Source organism: Hordeum vulgare, chromosome 1H (assembly GCF_904849725.1).
Source record: "Hordeum vulgare subsp. vulgare chromosome 1H, MorexV3_pseudomolecules_assembly, whole genome shotgun sequence".
Lineage (NCBI taxonomy): Eukaryota > Viridiplantae > Streptophyta > Magnoliopsida > Poales > Poaceae > Hordeum > Hordeum vulgare.
The window spans coordinates 500,982,779-501,003,558 of NC_058518.1; the positions used below are offsets into that span (position 1 = coordinate 500,982,779).

Here is a 20,780-nt window from a genome sequence, read left to right on the forward strand (position 1 = left end):
AGAATTGAATCGCGAAGAATGTGCGTTGAAATTGATATTCCTCATAAAGACATTGAAATTGAGGAATTCGGTGTGTCCTGAAGAAAATCAATCTGAAGACTTTGAAGCATGAAGATTTATCCTTTCTGTTTTATTTTCTTCACACTTGAGTAATAGGAACACCGTACTGTTAAAGGGGGTCGAGGTAACACATTGGAATGAATTTCCTCATGATGCTCAACCCAAGCCTAATCCTACCAAAAGCCTCAAGTGAGGAATATGAGAGACATGAGGACTCTCACAGTTGAGGGTCCCGACCGTTATCGATAGCCACGCCACATCATTGGTCTTATCCACACCAACGGTCATATTATTTAAGGACATTAATGTCAAATCATGTCGGGATGCTCCCAGGCTATAAATAGCCGCCCCCACAACCATTAGCTGGTTGGCTGCTTCGTTAGAAACTGACACTTGTCATAAGAGCAGCCCAAATTCCTCAGAGTCTTCGAGAGTAATTCATCAGTGAGGAAATACCCCAAACACCAAACCACAAACCAAAAACCAATTGATTGAGCATCACTGAAGAAGTTGTTCCTGTGTGGACTGAAGCCTTTTACCTTTGAGGACTGTGCATCCTCCAGACGGTTAGACATCATGGTCTAGAGCAATCCAGCAGTCAATTGTGTATCGCCAGGTGACCAAGTTTGTGAGGGTTTGGAAGTCTGCCCTGAAGACTTACCACGAGTGTTGGGCGAGGACTGTGTGTTCTTAGCTCAAGGAGAATACGGTAGTGACTGTGTGTCCCGGGATTGTGTGTCCTTTGATTCAATACCAAGCTGCTCCAAACCAGATATACAACTGTCACAGTAGTTGGAACTCGGTCATCAACCACTGTCTTCACTGTGAAACGAGTTCTATTTCCTCAACTGTTTATATTCCCCAGATTGTGTGTTGATAATTTTCACTGCCACTGTTTGAAGAATTTGTTGAAGACTTTCTCTGAAATTCCTCAACCCCAAATTCTTCATGCGAGTTAATCCTCATCTGTTTTCTGCGTGTCTGCATACTGTGTAAACTATTTTCATATTCTTTATCCTGAAAAACTGTTGTAGTGATACTTTGCACTCCTGATCCTTTGTTGTTTCCGCTGTAAGTTAGTCATCAGTGAGGAATTTCCTCAAAAGGAATTTCCTGAGTGATGAAATTCTAAAAATCTTCTATTCACGCCCTCTACTCGATATAACGCACTTTCAATTGGTATCAGAGCAAGGTACTCCCTTGTTCTGTGTGATTTTGGTTTAACCATCTGGAGTTTTAGTTATGTCGAGTGCAGGCATGATTAAGGTTACTGCAACATTTCCTACTTTCGAAGGAAAGGACTTTCCCTTCTAGAAGACCAAGATGCAGATGTATCCACAAGTTATTGACAACGATCTCTGGTATATTGTGGAACATGGCGTCCCTATCATCACTGCAACCGTCTATGCTGCTGATGTGAAGAAATTCAAGCAACTTGACTCTCAAGCGAAGAATATCATATGTGGCCATCTAAGCAAAGGCCAGTATGGCAGAGTAAGTGCTTTGGGCTCAGCAAAACTTATCTGGGAAAGGCTGTCCAAAGTGAATGAAGGAGTATCAACCCAGCGTGATTCTCGTGTTGATGTTCTTCACAATCTCTTCAATCGCTTCAAGAGGTTTGACAATGGAAGCTGCCAAGATACCTTTGATCGCCTCAGTGACATATCAAATGAGCTGCAAGCACTGGGAGCTCGAGACATTACTGGTCACGAAGTTGTGAAGAAACTGCTAAGATCCTTGGATTCTTCATTTGACACTTTAGTTTTGATGATTCAAGAAAGACCACACTACAAGATGCTTGATCCAGCTGATATACTCGAAAGACTCAATACTCATGAATTCCAACAAGAAGAAACGAGAGATCTATATGGACCAAGCTATTCTATACCACGTGCACTGAAGGGCAAAGCAATTTCCTCATCTGAAGAAGAAGACTCAGATGGTAGCATTGGTGATCCTGAAGAATTTCGACAGGAGCTTGCAATGCTCGTGAGGAAATTCCAAAAGTTTACACGACGTGGCCAGTTTGGTAAATCTTCAAGAAGAGATATGAGGAAATCAGAATCTTCATCTAAGGACTACAAGAAAAGAACCTGCCACAAATGTAAGAAATCAGGTCACTACATTGCTGATTGTCCTCGTTGGGGAAAGGAATCAAAGAAGAAGAAATACAAGAATGAAAGTTCTGATGACTCGAAGAAAAAGAAGAAACCTTCAAAATCCTCATCGCATAAGAAGACTAGTTTCAGAAAGGCTCGGACACTTATCGGCAAGGAAATGGACTCCAAGGCAGAATCCGAGGAATGTGATGAAGAGGAGGGTTCTGATGAAGACTCAGAATCTACACAGGCTAGCCTTGCACTTGCAACCACATTCGTGAGCAAGTCAATCTTCAACCTTGAAGAAAATGATAACACCATCCCCACTGATGACTTCGCTCCAACCTATTGCTTCATGAAAAAAGGTTCAAAGGTACCGAATGATGCTTCCTCCTTTGATTCAAGTGACTGTGAACCTGATGATTATAAAAAACCCAGTTACTGTAAACTTGCTATCATTGCCACTAAACAACAAACTGCCCTGGAAAAGCTTCAGAAACTGCTAGATAGAAGTGATGATCTGTTGAACGATGAAATGAATCTTACCCAAATCCTCACTGAAGATATGAAAAGTCTTCAGTCCAGATTTGATAATCTTCAAGATCGTCATGTTACACTCCTCGCTGATCATGAGAAACTTTCCTATGAATTTCTTCAAAGGAAGCTTGATCTTGAGAAGCTGAGGATGTCTCATGATGATCTTCGTATGGAAAATGATTCATTACTAGCTCAACAGATCAGTGCTGCTCAAGCTGAATTCATTCCTCCATGTCTTAAATGCATCGAACGTGAAAGTGCTAATTCTTCATCAGAATCATCAAATGCTTCAATTACTACAAATTCTTCAACTGCTCCTGTAGTGTCAAATTCCTCACTTGAGGAAAAAAACACAAATGTCATTGATGAAAATGCAGGGCTGAAGGAATTGTATGTGACAGGCATATACAGAAGTCTCAAAGGACATCAAACCCTTTGTGATGTGCTCAAAAAGCAGATCTTGAACAGGAACCCGAGGAAAGAAGGAATTGCCTTTGAGAGGAAATTGAGTGCTGATGGATCTTATTGGAAACCTTAGCAGTATTCCAAAACCTCATGGGTTGCTGCTATTGGGTCTCCTTTTGATCCATCCAATCTAACATGCTTTTCATGTGAATTATCCTATTCCTCACAAGAGTCATTTGACTCCAACTATAAACTGTTCAAAAATCAATCTGGTGAAGTATTTGCTCGATATGTTGGAACTAACTGTAGGAATGGGCCTCCCCTGTGGAAAATCTGGGTTTCCAAAAGTTGCCTTAAAAATCTTCAGGTGAATGTCCTCATGACACCACCCATGAAGAATTTGAACCCCAGATCAAATTCGTCAGGAGGACCAAAGTCTTCAAGAGAATCAAAATCCTCAATTGGTCAAAACTATGCTCGTACCTGTGCTAATGCTTCTAACATGCAGGGAAATTACAAGGAATATGAATATGAGCGTTATTCTTCAAATCATTATGTTCATAAATCCTCAAACAAGTTCTCTGCATATTCATATGAGTACTTTAACCCCCCTACTTTTAAGAGAAGTGCATTACCTTCAATGCCCCTTTCTCATATGGTGCTCGCAGGATGATGAATGCTTTACCACCCCTTCAGATGTGGGTGGTGAATAAATTGAACTAATCACTTCTGCAGGTCAGGTCTCCAGATGAAAATCATCATCTGAAAAATTTGCTGGAGACATGAGGAAATGCTTGATAGGACGCAAGCTAATATTGATGAAATAGAAATATTTCACACGTCCTTATAATTCTGTTATGATGAAATTTCTATCTGATGAAATTGATATCATATTCTTCAAGACTGAAGCATATGAGATGGTAAGTTGTACTAATTCATCTGCAGGATGACAAACCAAAAAGTACTGAGTGGGTTTTTGATAGTGGCCGCACACACCACATGACTGGTGACAAAAGCTTGTTGATGAATATACCACTAACTCCATCACCCCTGAAGCAAATCACATATGCCGACAAAGGTAAAAGCAAGGTACTGGGACTTGGCAAAGTGGCTATTTCCAAGGATAGGCACATGGACAAAGTAATGCTTGTTGAATCCCTTGGATTTAATCTCATGTCAGTCTCAATGCTTTGTGATCTTGATATGATTGTTATCTTTGGAAGATATAGATGTGTTGTTATCATGGAATCTGACAGATCCAAAGTCTTCGAAGGTGTTAGAAGAGGGGATTTGTACATTGTTGATTTCTCTACAGGTCCTCAACCAACCACTTGCTTACTAGCAAAAACCTCAGAAGGGTGGTTGTGGCATCGAAGACTCGGTCATGCAGGCATGAGGAATTTGCACACGCTCGCGAAGAAGAAGCATTTCATCGACATCAAATCAATTAAATTCCTCAATGATCACCTCTGGGGTGCTTGTGAATCTGGGAAAATGACGAGATCCAAGCACCCCTCGAAGACTATCATGACCACTACTCGTCCATTTGAATTGCTTCACATGGATCTTTTTGGACCTACTCATTATGCCACACTAACAAATGCAGCATCTTTATAGGGCTTCGTCATAGTTGAGGATTATTTCAGATATACATGGGTGCATATCATTCTATAAAAAACTGAAGTGCAGGAATTCTTCAAATGATTTTCTTCAAGGGCCTCGACGAACTTCGGCATCAAGATCAAACATATCAGGAGTGATAATGGAACAGAGTTCCAAAACACTGGTCTTGATAATTATCTTGATGAACTTGGTATTACTCACGAACTGTCTGCTCCTTATACTCCTCAACAGAATGGTGTCGTCGAAAGAAAGAACAGGACTCTAGTTGAGATGGCAAGAACCATGCTTGAAGAATATCAGACTCCTCGTCGCTTTTGGCCTGAAGCAATCAACACTGCGTGCCATATCATCAACAGGGTATATCTTCACAAATTCCTCAAGAAAACCTCATATGAACTCCTCACAGACAAGAAACCCAATGTAAGTTATTTCAAAGTCTTCGGTGCAAAATGTTGGATTAGAGATCCTCACCATAGCTCAAAGTTTGCACCTAAGGCACATGAGGGTTTTATGCTCGGTTATGGAAAGGACTCGCACACCTACATAGCCTTCAACAACTATCACAACAAGGTTGTTGAGACTGTAGATGTGCGGTTTGATGAAACTAATGGCTCGCAAAGAGAGCAATTGCCTCCTGATCCAGATAAGCTGTCTCCTGAGGAAGCAATAAAGCTCAAAGCTACTGAAGACATTGTTCCCACTGAGGAAATTAATGAAGAAATCATTCCCAGCACTGATGAAAATCAAGAAGATGCTCCTGAGGAAATTGCTCCAGAACCAATTCATCAGCCTAGACGAAATCCTCAACCAGCTCATCTGAGGATTGCAAATGAAGTGGAACTTGACAAAATCCTCAATGACATCAACGCGCCAGGTCCTCTCACTCGCTCAAAAGCTTCACCCTTAGTTAACTTTTATGGGCATTTCTCCTTTGTGTCTATCACAGAACCTTCAAAAGTTGCTGAGGCTTTCCTGGAACCGGAGTGGATCCAAGCTATGCAAGACAAACTTCTTCAATTCAAGTTGAATGACGTATGGGAGCTAGTCAAACGACCAGATCCTCGCAAGCACAATATGAGGATGGTCAAGTGGTGAGGAATAAGGCACGACTTGTAGCCCAAGGCTACACACAGGTTGAAGGAATAGATTTCGTTGAAACTTTTGCAACTGTTGCTAGACTTGAAGCTATTCGAATACTACTTGCTTATGCTAATCATCATAACAACATCTTATATCAAATGGATGTGAAAAGTGCATTGCTCAATGGTAAGCTTGAGGAAGAAGTATATGTTGCTCAGCCCCGAGGTTTTGAGGATCCAAAGAATTCAGACAAAGTCTTCAGACTCAAAAAGATGCTCTATGGTCTCAAGTAAGCCCCTAGAGCATGTTATGATACATTGAAGGAATTCCTCATGAAGAAAGGTTTCAAACCTGGTTCACTCGATCCAACTCTTTTCACTAAATCCTATGATAATGACTATTTGTGTGCCAGATATATGTCGATGACATCATATTTGGCTGTACTGACAAACGTTACAGTGATGAATTTGCTTACACGATGAGTGAAGAATATCATATGTCTATGATGGGGGAGCTGAAATTCTTCTTAGGTCTTCAAATTTGTCAACAACGTAATGGAATCTTCATATCACAGTAGAAATACCTCAAGGATGTTCTGAGGAAATTCGACATGCATGAATGCAAAGGTGCCAAGACTCCAATGCCTACCAACGGCCACCTCTGCATTGACGAAAATGGTAAAGAATCCGATCAGCAGGTATATCGCTCTATGATTGGCTCTTTACTGTATTTATGTGCATCTAAGCCAGATATAATCCTTAGTGTTTGCATGTGTGCATGTTTTCAAGCAAACCCGAAGGAATCACACCATAAGGGTGTGAAGCATATTCTTCGATACTTAGCACATAAACCAACACTAAGATTATGGTACCCCAAGGGCTCAAATCTTCATCTTGTGGGATATTCTGATTCTGACTATGCTGGTGACCGTGTGGATCGCAAGTCAACCACTGGCACATGTCATTTCCTCGGAAGATCACTAGTCTGCTGGTCCTCAAAGAAGCAGAACTGCATTTCACTCTCCACTGCCGAAGCTGAGTACATTGCTGCCGGTTCATGCTGTGCTCAATTGCTATGGATGAAGCAAACCCTAAAGGACTATGGCATCAACATGAAGAATGTGTCTCTCTACTGCGACAATGAGAGTGCAATAAAGATTGCATACAACCCAGTACAGCACTCGAAGACCAAGCACATCCAGATTCGTCATCATTTTCTTCGGGACCATGTCCTCAAGGGCAATATCCTCATCGACCATGTGAAGACTGACGATCAACTGACAGATATCTTCACTAAGCCCTTGGATGAGAAAAGGTTTTGCAAGTTGCGGTGTGAGCTAAATATCTTAGAATCTTAAAATGTTTTGTAAAAACATGCACACATCCTAACACTTTTGTAAAATTGATGACTTAGATGTGCAACACATGATGAATCGATTTTCTTCAACTAATGAAGAATATCACTCTGAGTGTGAGGAAATTGTACGCTGCGTCTGTAATTAACATTCTTATATGGTGGGTCACTCCACCACCCAACTTGAAATTCCTCAAATTGAATTTCTTCAAAGCTGAATTTCTTCAAAAGTTTATTTTTTCTTCAAAACAGTTGCTCTTCAAAATCGTTTTTCTTCAAAACTGAAATTCATCAACATGACGTTTTGACACAAAATCCTCAAGTTATTCAAAATCTTCAAAAACACTTGATGATATTTCATCGAAGTGAATGTGATCGGACCCTACTTTCCCTCTGTGCTACTCTCACCCACTCTATTCAATTCTTCATATGCGTTCTACTTGAAACTTTGTTCAAAATCCTCGCCGCGTCCTTGTCAGCTGATCATTTTGTAACAAAATCCTCAAATCTTCAATTTTTTTACAGTAACTGAACCCCACTTTCCCCGTTCGGATAACCACGATCTCCACCGCTTCGGTCGTGGGCTACACGTGTCCTGCGGAGACGTAGAGACAGGGGCTATTTGGTCCGATATTTTCGCGCCAACAGTTACCGCCTGGCTATAAATATGTCCCCATCTCCCTTCGGTAAAATCTTCTTCGTCCCATCGCCCTCCTGCTACAGCAAAGCTCAAAAGCCCTAGCGCCACCGCTAGAAGTCTCGACGTCGGCGAAGAAGAGCTTGTCTGTCTCGACCTCTCCGTCGCCGAAACCACGCCGGAACTGGACCATCTTCGTCCGCCGCTGCCGTAGCTGTCCTCTGTTGCCGAGTTAGGGCGCATTGGACTCGCAACGAAGAGCATCTACTGCTACTCCCTTCTTTGTTCTTCGTGCGCGCCATCTAGGGTAAATAAAAACCCTATTTTTACAGCTCGTTTGATCTACTATTTTACCTTAGAGATGTGAAATCTGTTTTTCCTCAAGTATCCATCAGTTTCTTTTTCCTCAAACACTGCCTATCACCCAACTATTGATGAACTTCACTAAGCATCTAAGATTTTCACGAGATTCCTCAGTTGTGTAAATTTTCGAATTTGTACAACTTTGGAACCCAAGAACAGTGTGCTTAGACGAATTCCTCAACCACTAGTCAAATTCCTCAACTTTTAAAAAAAATTCATTTCATCAAATATGAGAACGCATATGATCTCTCCAAATTCCTCGCAACTATACTCTGTTCACAGGTACAAACATGTCAGCTGATGAATCTCTAGGTTCTCATCAACTTAACTCATTTGCAGCGTTTCTTGAAGAAAATCTGCAAGTTTCATCAGAATCCTCAAGAGCTCAATTTCCTCAGCAAAAGCCTCAGCTGAAGAAAATGGAAGATGAAAGGAAGCAAAAGGGTGGCAAGAAACTTGAGCAGAACACTGCCATAGATATCCCCGAGGATATGTACCTGGAATGCTGCACTCCTAATGAACAAGAATCTATGCCCAAGAGAAAGATAAGGCTTCAAAAGATAGAACGCCGATGGACTAAGGAGTGGAAAGAGTACAGATTCGTCACTCCTAAGTATGCGAAGAAATTCGCTCTGAAGCCTCCTGGCAAACGGCCTCCTCTTGAGGATTATCAGGATGCACACCCCTCAAGCCTCAAGACAATTGATGACTATCCTGAGGAAAAGTCAAAACACTTGTCAAAGCTTTAGAAGCAAGCAGAAGCTGCTGTGAGGAAGTTCAATGAAGAATCTGCTGCTGCTGCAACTGCCGCCACTTCCTCTGCAGCTGAGACTTCTGGTACGGCCAATCCTCAAATGAAGTCTGTGCCACCAAACCAAAGGCTTCAAAGCTTCAAGAGAAAATGTCTCAGAAAGCTGCACCAGCATCAGCACCAAAACCCTCAACACCACCAAAGGCTTCAAAGCCTGAACAGAAGCCGATAGTGAAGCAACTGCCCACTGTCTCCAGCTCCTCAGTCCCGTCTGCAACAAGCTCCGAGACAAAGTCTTCACCGACTCCCCTGAAGACTAAGGTGGCTGCTGGGAGAGGAACAAGACCAAGCTCAAGCAAAATCATCAAGGTTCCTTCTGCATCAGAAGGTATTGATGAATTTGATGATGACACTCTGCAAGCCATCATGAGAAACAAGCAAGAGAGGGTAGCTCAAACTTCTGGCAGCTCCATTCTTCTGGCCATGGACCCAAAAGTCCTCCTGGATTACATCAACATCTGGTATGAGGACCCCAACACTCCAATCGATGATTTGAAGCTTCCCCCAGGCATCAGCCACATGGTGGACACATTCATCAACGAGGCCAAGTGGAAGGAGCAGCAAGCCAAACACGCTAAGGTTGCAAAGCTCAAAAATGAGAAATTCCTCAGACAGAATCTCCTCAACCTGACGCCTCATGCACTTGTGTCAACACAGTCTGAATTGAAGATTTTGACTGACAAGTACTCTAAGCTTTCTGATCGTCAAAGTCTCAAAAACAACTTCATCAAATTTGCCACTGACGCAGTTGATGATTACAACAAAAAGGCTGCCCCTCCAGTACCAACTCCTCAGCCTCTGATTGAAGAACCAGCTGATGAAACTGCTCATGCTAAGGAAATACCTCAAGTAAGCCGTGTTGATGAACCGGCTATTGAGGAAATTGCCAAGGAAAATCCAGCTGATGACTCTGCTACAGCTGGTGAAACTGCTCCAGCTGATTCTAAGCCAGCTGATGACTCTGCTCCAGCTGGTGCTTCTAAGCCAGCTGATGACAGTGCTCCAGCTGATGAAACTGCTTCAGCTAAGAAAACACCTTCACCAAAAGCTTCAAATGTGAATAAAATGACTCCGTCTGCATCAGACGTGAAGAAGACCAGGGCTGCTGAAAATGAAGCCAAGAAAAAAAAGCTTCATGAGCAGAAGAATCAACTGAGGCCAAGCGCCTCAAATCTCTTGAAGAAAATGCACCTCTAGATCATGTGCCTCTCAATGTTGCTCCATCATATGAGATGACTCCCTTCGAAAGAGAAGACAAGGAGCACGGGGCAGATGAGAAAATGAAGAATGCTGAATCTGAGGAACATACTGATGAGGAAATTTGCATTGATGACAGTCCTGAGTCCTTCATTCCTCCTAAAGAAACTTCACAAGGATCAGCTGCACCAGCTAATGAATCTGGCTCCTCCACCAAGCAAACTCCTCAAGCTGAGGAAAAACAAAGTGAAAATCCTCAGCCTGATGAAATTCACAATTTTGAGAAAAATCCTCAACCCGAGGCTCAGGCTGACCCAATTCCTCCTCGTGAGCAAAACCCTCAAGCTGAGGCTCAAGATGAACCAATTCCTCCTCCAGAGCAAAACCCTCAACATGAAGCTCCAGTTGATGACACTCCTCAACCAGAGCATGCCCCTCAGTCTGAAGCTCAAGCAGATGAAATTCCTCACCCTGAGGAACATGCTGAGGACAATGCACCAGATCCAGAGAATGCCCTTGTCGTCCTCAACCCAGAAACTGCAATGATTGTCTCTCCTCAAGTCAAGACGCAAAATCTTCAACGAATGCAGCGTCAGCCGTTCTCCAAGCGGCCAAAGTTTCAAAAGGAGTCCTTCTATGCAATCATTGCACATCTGTGATTGGAATAGTGAACTCATTCTTCAATTCTATGCAACTCTGCACATCTCTGGAGATCCAATAGACATCAACACATAGGTGCTGGATTGGATGACGCAGAACACACACTTCAAGGCTCCTGCCAATGAGCTGCTGCGTGAACTTCCGGTGTCAATTCCCTCAGAGCAGGCAGTAAAGCTGTATGATGAACGTGAGCTGGCAAACAAGCTGATGGGTGTCCTCATGAAGCCTTTGGTTAAGGAGCAACCACCAAGAACAACCTTCCTGGTCCATGAGCTGAAATATGAACCCATGACGGTTTACATAATCCTTTGCAGTGTTCTTGTGCCAATCAAGGGCCATGATGATGAAGAAGACGTCGTAGGCATCATGAAGAATATCCTCTTCAACATCACACATGACATTCCCATCATCATCCATGATTTCTTCTTGAAAACTTTGGCCGAAAATGCTATGGCCCCTTTTGACCTGAAAATTTACGCTCCATGGATCATGAGATTCATCAGACGCAGGTCAGGCATCAACTATCACGCTGATTTCAACAACCATATCGGTTATATGCCTCCTCTAAGGGTCAACAAGAAGACTTTCGAGCTTGTTGAAGGAAAAGACAAGTCTGTCATTGATGAAGGCAGTCGGCCCTTGATGGCCAGTTCCGAGAGCCAGAAACTTATTCATCATGGGATGACATTGAAACCCATCCTCCAAGTCCTGTTTCTCCTAGGGTGATGAATACCAGAGAACTTCTTCTCAGTCTTCACCAGAAGGTGGATCGAAATCACAAGTGGGTCAAACGCCAATTCGACGCCATTGTGAAAACCCTCAATGAAACACAGAATGCTGTGAAGCTTAACCATCATTATCTTTATGAGGTTTTTGATCGCACCTGGGCCACACTGGCTCATTTGAAGACTTCAGTAGAACTTGAAGAATTGGAGTTTTTATGCGAGACTTCGACTGGTCGTGGCCACCAAAGAAGAAATTCAGGCCAATTCCAGTTCCAGACCTTGAGGACAGTTCGTTTTCTTCATTCCGCATTGCTCAATCAGATAAAGATCAACAAGACACTGCCACTGGTCCAAGGAGGAAGTCTGCTCCCAAGAATCCTCATGCGTCTTCCTCAACTGCCAAGAAGTGAAAGTCTTCATGGGCGTTAGTCCTTAGTTTGTCATTTTTGTCACTTGATGACAAAGGGGGAGAAACTTGAGAGTTAGTCTTCACGCGGGATATTTTGGGGGCTTATAAACTTTATTTAAGTTACAAACTCTTGGCTCTTCTGAAGTGTTTTATGTAATGAGTTGTAACTTAAGCCCGATGGTACTCTGACGCTTTTGAACGTTTTTCTTCGCATGCTTATTCCTCAAAATTTTAATGCACGCATGCTGGAATTCGTCAGATACCATTTTTCATCATGCATCATCAATTTCTTCATACTATATGTCATATGTATGAATGATTGACAAGATTCAGGAGGAGATCTCCATGATATAAATCATCAATGTGCATTTGCTGTGAAAAGCAAAATCCTCAAGATATGCACATCTTCAGGGGGAGTCTCTCTGAATCTTGATTTCAAATTCCTCAAATGAGTATTTACACTTCATATGTTTATTCCCGTTGAAGACTTAACCTAATTGTCATCAACCACCAAAAAGGGGGAGAGATTGTAAGTGCATCTAGTGCCCCTTAGTGATTTTGGTGGTTTGAAGACTTATATGTTAAGTATCTAATGTGTTCTTGAGTGTACACATGATCTATAAGTCGCTGAGGAGTTTGAAATATTCGATGAATATCTACCCCTAAAAATGTATATCTTCGGTTGAATAAATTGGTCTGAAGCTGAAGAATTGAATCGCGAAGAATTTGCGTTGAAATTGATATTCCTCATGAAGACATTGAAATTGAGGAATTCGGTGTGTCCTGAAAAAAATCAATCTGAAGACTTTGAAGCATGAAGATTTATCCTTTCTGTTTTATTTTCTTCACACTTGAGTAATAGGAACACCGTACTGTTAAAGGGGGTCGAGGTAACACATTGAAATGAATTTCATCATGATGCTCAACCCAAGCCTAATCCTACCAAAAGCCTCAAGTGAGGAATATGAGAGACATGAAGACTCACAGTTGAGGGTCCCGACCATTACCGATAGCTACGCCACATCATTGGTCTTATCCACACCAACGGTCATATTATTTAAGGGCATTAATGTCAAATCATGTCGGGATACTCCCAGGCTATAAATAGCCGCCCCCACAACCATTAGTTGGTTGGCTGCTCCGTTAGAAACGGACACTTATCATAAGAGCAACTCAAATTCCACAGAGTCTTCGAGAGTAATTCATCAGTGAGGAAATACCCCAAACACCAAACCACAAATCAAAAACTAAGTGATTGAGCATCACTAAAGAAGTTGTTCCTGTATTGGACTGAAACCTTTTACCTTTGAGGACTGTGCATCCTCCAGACGGTTAGGCATCATGGCCTATAGCAATCCAGCAGTCAATTGTGGATCGCTAGGTGACCAAGTTTGTGAGGGTTTGGAAGTCTGCCCTGAAGACTTACCACGAGTGTTGGGCGAGGACTGTGTGTTCTTAGCTCAAGGAGAATACGGTAGTGACTGTGTGTCCCGGGACTGTGTGTCCTTTGGTTTCAATACCAAGCCGCTCCAAACCAGATGTACAACTGTCACAGCAGTTGGTACTGGGTCATCAACCACTGTCTTCACTGTGAAACGGGTTCTATTTCCTCAACTCTTTATATTCCTCAGATTGTGTGTTGATGATTTTCACTGTCACTGTTTGAAAAATTTGTTGAAGACTTTCTCTGAAATTCCTCAACCCCAAATTCTTCACGCGAGTTAATCCTCATCTATTTTCTGCGTGCCTGCATACTGTGCAAACTGTTTTCATATTCTGCATCCGGAAAAACTGTTGTAGTGATACTTTACACTTCTGATCCTTTGTTGTTTCCGCTGTAAGTTAGTCATCAGTGAGGAATTTTCTCAAAAGGAATTTCCTCAGTGATGAAATTCTAAAATTCTTCTATTCACCCCCCTCTAGTCGATATAATGCACTTTCAATTTGCCCTTCACTTTTACCAAGAACGCAACGGGTGTGACACACTTCATGAGCAGCCTCATAAAGCTATCAATGAGCCTAGCTTGTACTCCTTCCGTTCCTAAATATAAGTCTTTTAAGATATTTTACTAGAAGTCTATATTCAAAGCAAAATGAGTGAATCTACACTATAAACTATATCTATATACATCCGTATGTAGTCCATTAATGAAACCTCTTTAAAGACTTATATTTAGGAACGGAGGGAGTACAACATTGCTTCCAAATCGTGTCTATCAACCTTGACCAGAGATTATGTTGCTTTACACTTATTCTTTAGAGCATGCTCACTTTTATATGTGCTACTAGGACGTTGTCTGATCCTGATCTGGTTCTACTACATCCAAGCCTAGGCATCTGCGGTCGTGCTGCCTGATCTTTTTTTATAATTGCATGGATTTTCATTCAATCGCAATGTTTATGGATATATAGATATTTCGAATAGTTATGAATATATTGATAATGTCAGGGGTTAACATAAACAACAAATGACATAAAACGCACCAGCACGGCAGGCCCCATGGGGGCGGTAAGAAAATCCCTGTTTTGTGGGGATACAGCCTTACGTCCCAAATCTCGTGAATTCTTATGGTGCTTGAACATGTTGTCTTAATAATTTCTAAAGGGGCGTCAAAGCAAGGAGCGTGTAGTACCTGGTGCAATGGCTGCAGACGCTGGCGAGGACCGGCAGGAGCTTCAGGCTCTGGACAGTGCTCCTCGCCGCTGAGGTATTGGTGGTGGCACTGGTCTACCTCCTCCGAGACAAGTGGAACCACATCGTGCAGCAAGAGGCGACCAAGATGAGCGACGGTCCACAGACGTTGGAGGAGCCACAGGGAGGTGGCCATGATGCCATACATGATGATGGAAGCTCGCTTGGCCAAATGCAACACCAATCTGCACAGTTCACGAGCTGGAAATAAAATAGTTAGAAGAGGAAGATCAGAACCATAACCTTGGATTAAGTTTCAGCAACTCGTTAAATGAAGCAGCAAATTGGACAGTTTTTAGAGCGTAGATGGATACAAACATGCAGTGTGGCATTTTGCCAAACATGAGATTTATAATCTACACAAACTTCTTGTATGCAAGTAGTCAACCATTCAGCTCGCGATACCCATACAGTGAGACAATTTGAGGAACCACAATGATAGTTTGCACTTTCCAAAATACAATGACCAAGTGCCCAAAGTGAATTCCTTGCACAAGTTCAGCTCCCGATCCATTTTAGTCTAAGTAAGAACACACCATTACAACCAACGAACGAACTACGCTTTCGAGGCAAGCTTGGCGATGAGCTCGTTCAGAACAGAGGGGTAAGTTGCAGATATGTGCCGCCACTCGCTGGTCGCCATGACTCCTCCCAAGATTGCAGCAGATTGGACTTTGAGGAACCCCAGGCAGGCCTCCTTAAGTCCGTGGCAGTGGTGCTGTGCTGCCAGACCAAGGGTGGCCGTCACCGAGCTCAAGTCTATGTGCTCCGACAACCTCTCTTCACACATCAACTTGAGCCGCTGGAGATCAAACCTGTCTGCCGCAGCAAGCAAGTGTGGCAGCCACGTGACCTCATCGGCTCCAACTTGTTCTGCTTCTGCTTCTGCTTCTGCTTCTTCTCCCACCTTCATCATCTTGGGCATTGAGTCGGTGTAGATGAATCCAAGCATGGCCTTGAACACGTTCGGTTCCATGTCTTGTATCTGTATGGCACCCGTCGTGGTCCCCTCCTTCATGGGGCCGAAGAGCTCCGCTAGAAAGACAGCAGAACGGGCCGCAAGAATGTTCCGGTGAGCAGCAAAACTCTCGTGGCCCACCTCGAACATCACATCGGCGCCAACCTTCGTCGTCAAGAGATGGTTCAGGTGCTCGCATAAGTTAGATGGCGGCACCTCAATGAAGGTAGTACCAGCGGCTTCGGCGATGATGAAGTCGCACCGGATGGTGAAACAATCATCCTTGAGATGCTCTGACTTCTCAAGGTCCTCTTGTTTTATGAATTTACCTCGACCCCAGCTAGGGTTGATTGCCCAGTAGTCACGTGCTGTGCCTGCACGGATTCGTCTACGAACTTGTATGTCAACCTCATCAACGAAACTAAACTGACGGTGCACCTTCAGAGGCCGTGCAACATCCTGATCAAGTCCGAAATAAACGGACATGAAACCGGCAGCATCCAGGCTATCACCATTGGGATAAAACTTGAGAATCCATTGATAGCCTCCAGCTCGGAAGGATTGTCCCTTGATTCCCTTCCCATTGGGCAGCAGGTCTTTGGTGCGGGAGTAACCCTGCAGCACAAGCAGGTGATACCACCAGCTGCCGCTGCTCGCCGTGCCGGAGTAGATGGCCGGCGCCGCGGAAGATAGCTCAATCAGACGGCCGTCAGCAACGACGGATACGCCGGCGAAAGACATGATTCCTGCGACCTTGTGGGCTAGCACTTTGGGGATGTGGAGCAGCAGGGGTCGCTGGGCGAGCGGCGAGCCGGTGGCAGGGGAGAGGGTGGCGTTTATTTGGCGGGAGATTGACGGAGGGAGGAGCGGCGAGCCGGCGGCAGGGGAGGACGAAGCAATGGCGGGTGGAGTTGAGTGGGCGGGGGGAGATCGACGGAGGGAGGGGAGGCTTGGGGGTTCGGCAGGTCAGTCGGCGCAAGGGAGTGGTCAACGGCGAGGCTGCCGTGGGGGGATCTACGCAGAGGAGTGGCCCACGGGGAGGCAGCGCTGACGGCGGAACGGCATTGGGGACGGCGGCGTTGCGGGCGGCGGCGAGGCTAGGGATTTGGCGTCGGGGGCGGCGGCAGTGCGAGAGTGGTGAGCAGAGCAGGAGCGTAGTAGCCACGCGTCGACAAGGACGCACCGGTGAGGTTGGCTGGCCCATTAGCAAACCGAGCGTTTCTTTCTAAATTGTCGTTCCTTCGTTCATCTTTTTTTATTTTCCTTTTTACGTACATTCGTTCATTTTATGTTTTTGAAAACATTATAAATGCATACTTTCTCCGTCTTAATTTTCTTGTCTAAGGTTTGTCTAGAAATAGATGTACCTAAATAATAAAACGTGACTAGATACATTCATATCCAGACAAATGTAGGACACGAATTTTGGGATGGAGGGAGTATGTTGTAAAACTTAATTTTCCATAAATTTTGAAATTTTTAATTTGAAAAAAATACTGCAGTGTTAGAGTCGCTTTTAAAATGTTGATACCTTAAAAGATGCTTATGGCATTTAACGAATAGTTACATGATTCAAACAGTGTATGTTTTACACAATGTAATAAAAAGTTCCTCTGATTCGCAAGAAATAGCTTTGAACCATTTAAAAAACATGTACATTACATTTAATAAAATGTTCATGCATAACAAAAATATGCCCGAGAAACTTTAAAACAGAATGTTTATACAATGTAACAAAATTGTTCGTGTAGTTTTCTGAAAAATGTATCATGTCATTAAAAAAAGGTTCGACGTGTATTTGAAAAATGTTTGACAGAAAATGTGAACCATGCATAAAAATATATTTCTGATGTATACGAAAAATTTACAATGTGTATGGAAAAAGGGGACACCAAAACATGTATTCAAAAAACTGTTAATCATGTATTAAAAAAATATGAATCATGTATTAAAAAATATAAACTATGTTCCTGATGTATATAAAAGATGTCCAATTTTGTATGAAAGAAAGTAGAGGCATGTTACAATAACAATAATAATAGAAGAAAAATGATGGAGAAACATAAAAAACAAAGAAAACCTATGGAAAACAAAAGAAAGAAGAAAAGGAAAAAAAAATGCATGGTAGAGAAACATAAAAAACAAGACAATTCGTGAAAAAAAAACCAGTGAGAACTGTTGAAAGAAACAAGAAAAGCAAACATGAGCATAGAAGACCGTAAAGAAAGAAAGAAAGAAAAGAAAGAAAAACCATCAAGAAATCACTCAAAAAGGAAATAAAAGAAATAAGCATTGAAAACCAATGGAAATCAAAAGCAAAAACACACAAAAAGAAAGAAAGAAAAAGGCAATGAAAACGAAAGAAACTGCAAGAAAACACACAATATAGTAACGGGCGTGGCAAAGGAGAGCAATAGGTATTAGAAATGGGGCACGACACACTAAAATCCGACATGGGATTTCCCTTTTTATGCTCAAAATAAGAGGTGCGTGCTTTTTTTGAAAAGACCGATGGTCGTATGTTAAGTAGCACAAATCCTTAAAAAACTCCATTTTAGAATTGGAAAGAAATCTAAATACGTGAGGTGTCAAAGTCTTCTTCCTCCCACACCCAGCCACCCACTAGCGCCGTGTCATGAGCATAGATAGTTACTGCTTATGGGCCTTTGTTTCAATGGAACAAACTTGTTTGAATTCAGTAGCTTGTAGAAACAACGGTCGTAAGGTCATTGATGTGGAACAGAAGACACACACAACCACAATCTACGCAGCAAATTGTTTCCCCGGTGAAGAAAACACCGGAGAGGACCTATAGAATGCCCCAGTTCTAGCCAATCGAAGTCGGGGAACACAAATACCCCCCCCCCCTCCGAGGATTTCAAGGTTGTCCAACCTTCATTCATTGGAAACCGGACCTGATCTAGGCATACATCCATGTTGTCCTCCCACATGACAACATGACCAAGACAAACATGCAAAATAAAACACTAGACCCAAAGAACCAGATCTAGGGATGCAACAACTTCCACAAGCCTTCCGGTGATATGAAGAAGCATCAAAATGATGAGGCCAAGGCGAGAAGACCCTATTCCATGCCAACGACTACACCTCACGCCACCACCAAACTAAGACAAGCCTTACATTTATTCCTAACCCTGTAGGCACTAGATCGAAGCTCTGGGGCTCCTATCCCCACTCGTCACCTTGGAGTAGGGTAGATCATCCGCCTCTGCCTGTCTCCTAGGTCAGGGAGGAAGAGCGGAAAGAAAGGAAATTAACGGTGCATGCCTAGTGAGTTTAGTGTCATGTGCGTTGCTATTGAGTGTGCATTGTCTCTCGAGTGTCACATTTTCTAACACTTTCAAAGTTGCATATCGACAGTGTTACCTTCGTTGTCCGCATATCTAAATGTCCCCGAGTGTTCAGTAGAATTTTCTACGACTTCGAGAAGTGACTACGGAACACTCCGGTCAGCTCTAGACAGTGGAAATTTTTGGTGTTGGTTGCTTCAATATTAGATATATATATTAGGAATCAACTACAATCCCAACCAATTTAGGTGGGATTTAAACCCCTCCAACTAGACCTTCAAAAGAAACAATCCTAATAAATCAACCAATATTTATTATGAATCTCTACAAGATCAGTATTTTTCTAATCTATCCTCATGTTGCCAAATATGTGACCATCTTGGGGAAAGGTTATAGATGGTATCCTTCATCAATATGCACACCTGCCAAGTTTTATTATATTAAGGTGACCAGATCAAAGTGTGTTCAAACATTATGTGTTAGCATAATACTGCATCAGTCTCGAAATACTTGTCAAAGAAATGGATGTATCTAGATGTATTTTAGTTCTAGGTACATTCATTTTTATACATTTCTCCGACAGGTATTCGCGGATGAAGGGAGTAATAAATATTAATATGACATGTGATGTCTACTACAAAACTTTATTCTTGTATACTCTGTTGGCCCCCCCAAACACAGAGTTTTGTAGGACAGTAGAAATTTTTCCTCAAGTGAATGACCTAAGATTTTTGAATCCGTGAGAGGTGTAGGATGAACATGGTCTCCCTCAAACAACCCTACAATCAAATACAAGAAGTCTCTTGTGTCTCCAACACACCCAATACAATGGAAAATTATATAGGTGCACTCACTACAACAAATGTGATAATCTGTGATGCACATTCTGTGACGATTCAATGAAAAAAAGTTAGGGAATCATATTAATTTCACAAGATGTGACATTTTTCATTGAATCGTCACAGTATGAGCGTCATGGATTATCACTTTTCTTGTAGTGACTAGTTTGGCGAAGATATAGTGATACAATTGTAGTATGGATAGTAGATACAGGTTTATGTAATCTGAAAATAAAAACACAACAAGATAACAAGTAACAAAAGTGAGGATAAACAGTGTTGGAATGTTTGGAAATAAGGCCTAGGGTTCATACTTTTACTAGTGAAATGTCTCAAAAATGCTAATATAATAGAATCATATGATCATCCCTCAACGTGCGACAAAGAATAACTCCAAATTCATATCTAGCGGCGAACATAAAATGAAATTCTTGTAGGTAGTAGAACCACCTAAAAGCTATTCTTTCCGATCAACCTATGGAGCTATTCCTATAAGTGTCACAAGATCCCTAGAGTTCATATTAGAATAACACCTATGATACATATCAATCAACCCTAATGTCACCTAGATACTCCAATGGCACCTTAAGTATCCATGGGTTAATTATTCGACACGCATCAAACAATTTCACATCCGTCATAATTAATCCAACACAAAGAATTTCAAAGAGTACCCCAAGATTTACATCGGAGAAAGTAGGACAAGAACATATATCAACCCATATACATAGATTACCCCATTGTCAAAACAAGAATCCGCAAGTTGAGTACCAGAACATATATCAAGTGAATCAATAGAACACCCTATTGCCACCACGGATATCCACATGCAAGACATACATCAAGTGATCTTAAATCCAATTTTCAATCTAACATAACAATATCTCAAGGGAAATATTCAATTCATCACATCAAGATAGCAAGGGACAAACACATATGATCCAACTATATTAACGAAGTTCGTGATACATCAAGACTGTTGCATCCCAAGAACACGAGAGAGAGAGAGAGATAAAGATAG

The 20,780-nt window shown here is 42.3% G+C and overlaps 1 protein-coding gene across 1 annotated transcript; it reads right to left on the reverse strand.

Annotated features, from left to right (window-relative positions):
• Positions 1-14,999: 14,999 nt before the first annotated feature.
• LOC123419731 (BTB/POZ and MATH domain-containing protein 3-like) lies at positions 15,000-16,720 on the reverse strand. The gene has a single exon (XM_045107210.1). It carries the CDS (start codon positions 16,348-16,350, stop codon positions 15,208-15,210), a length of 1,143 nt encoding a protein of 380 aa, XP_044963145.1. The 5' UTR covers positions 16,351-16,720; the 3' UTR covers positions 15,000-15,207.
• Between the last annotated feature and the right edge of the window lie 4,060 nt (positions 16,721-20,780).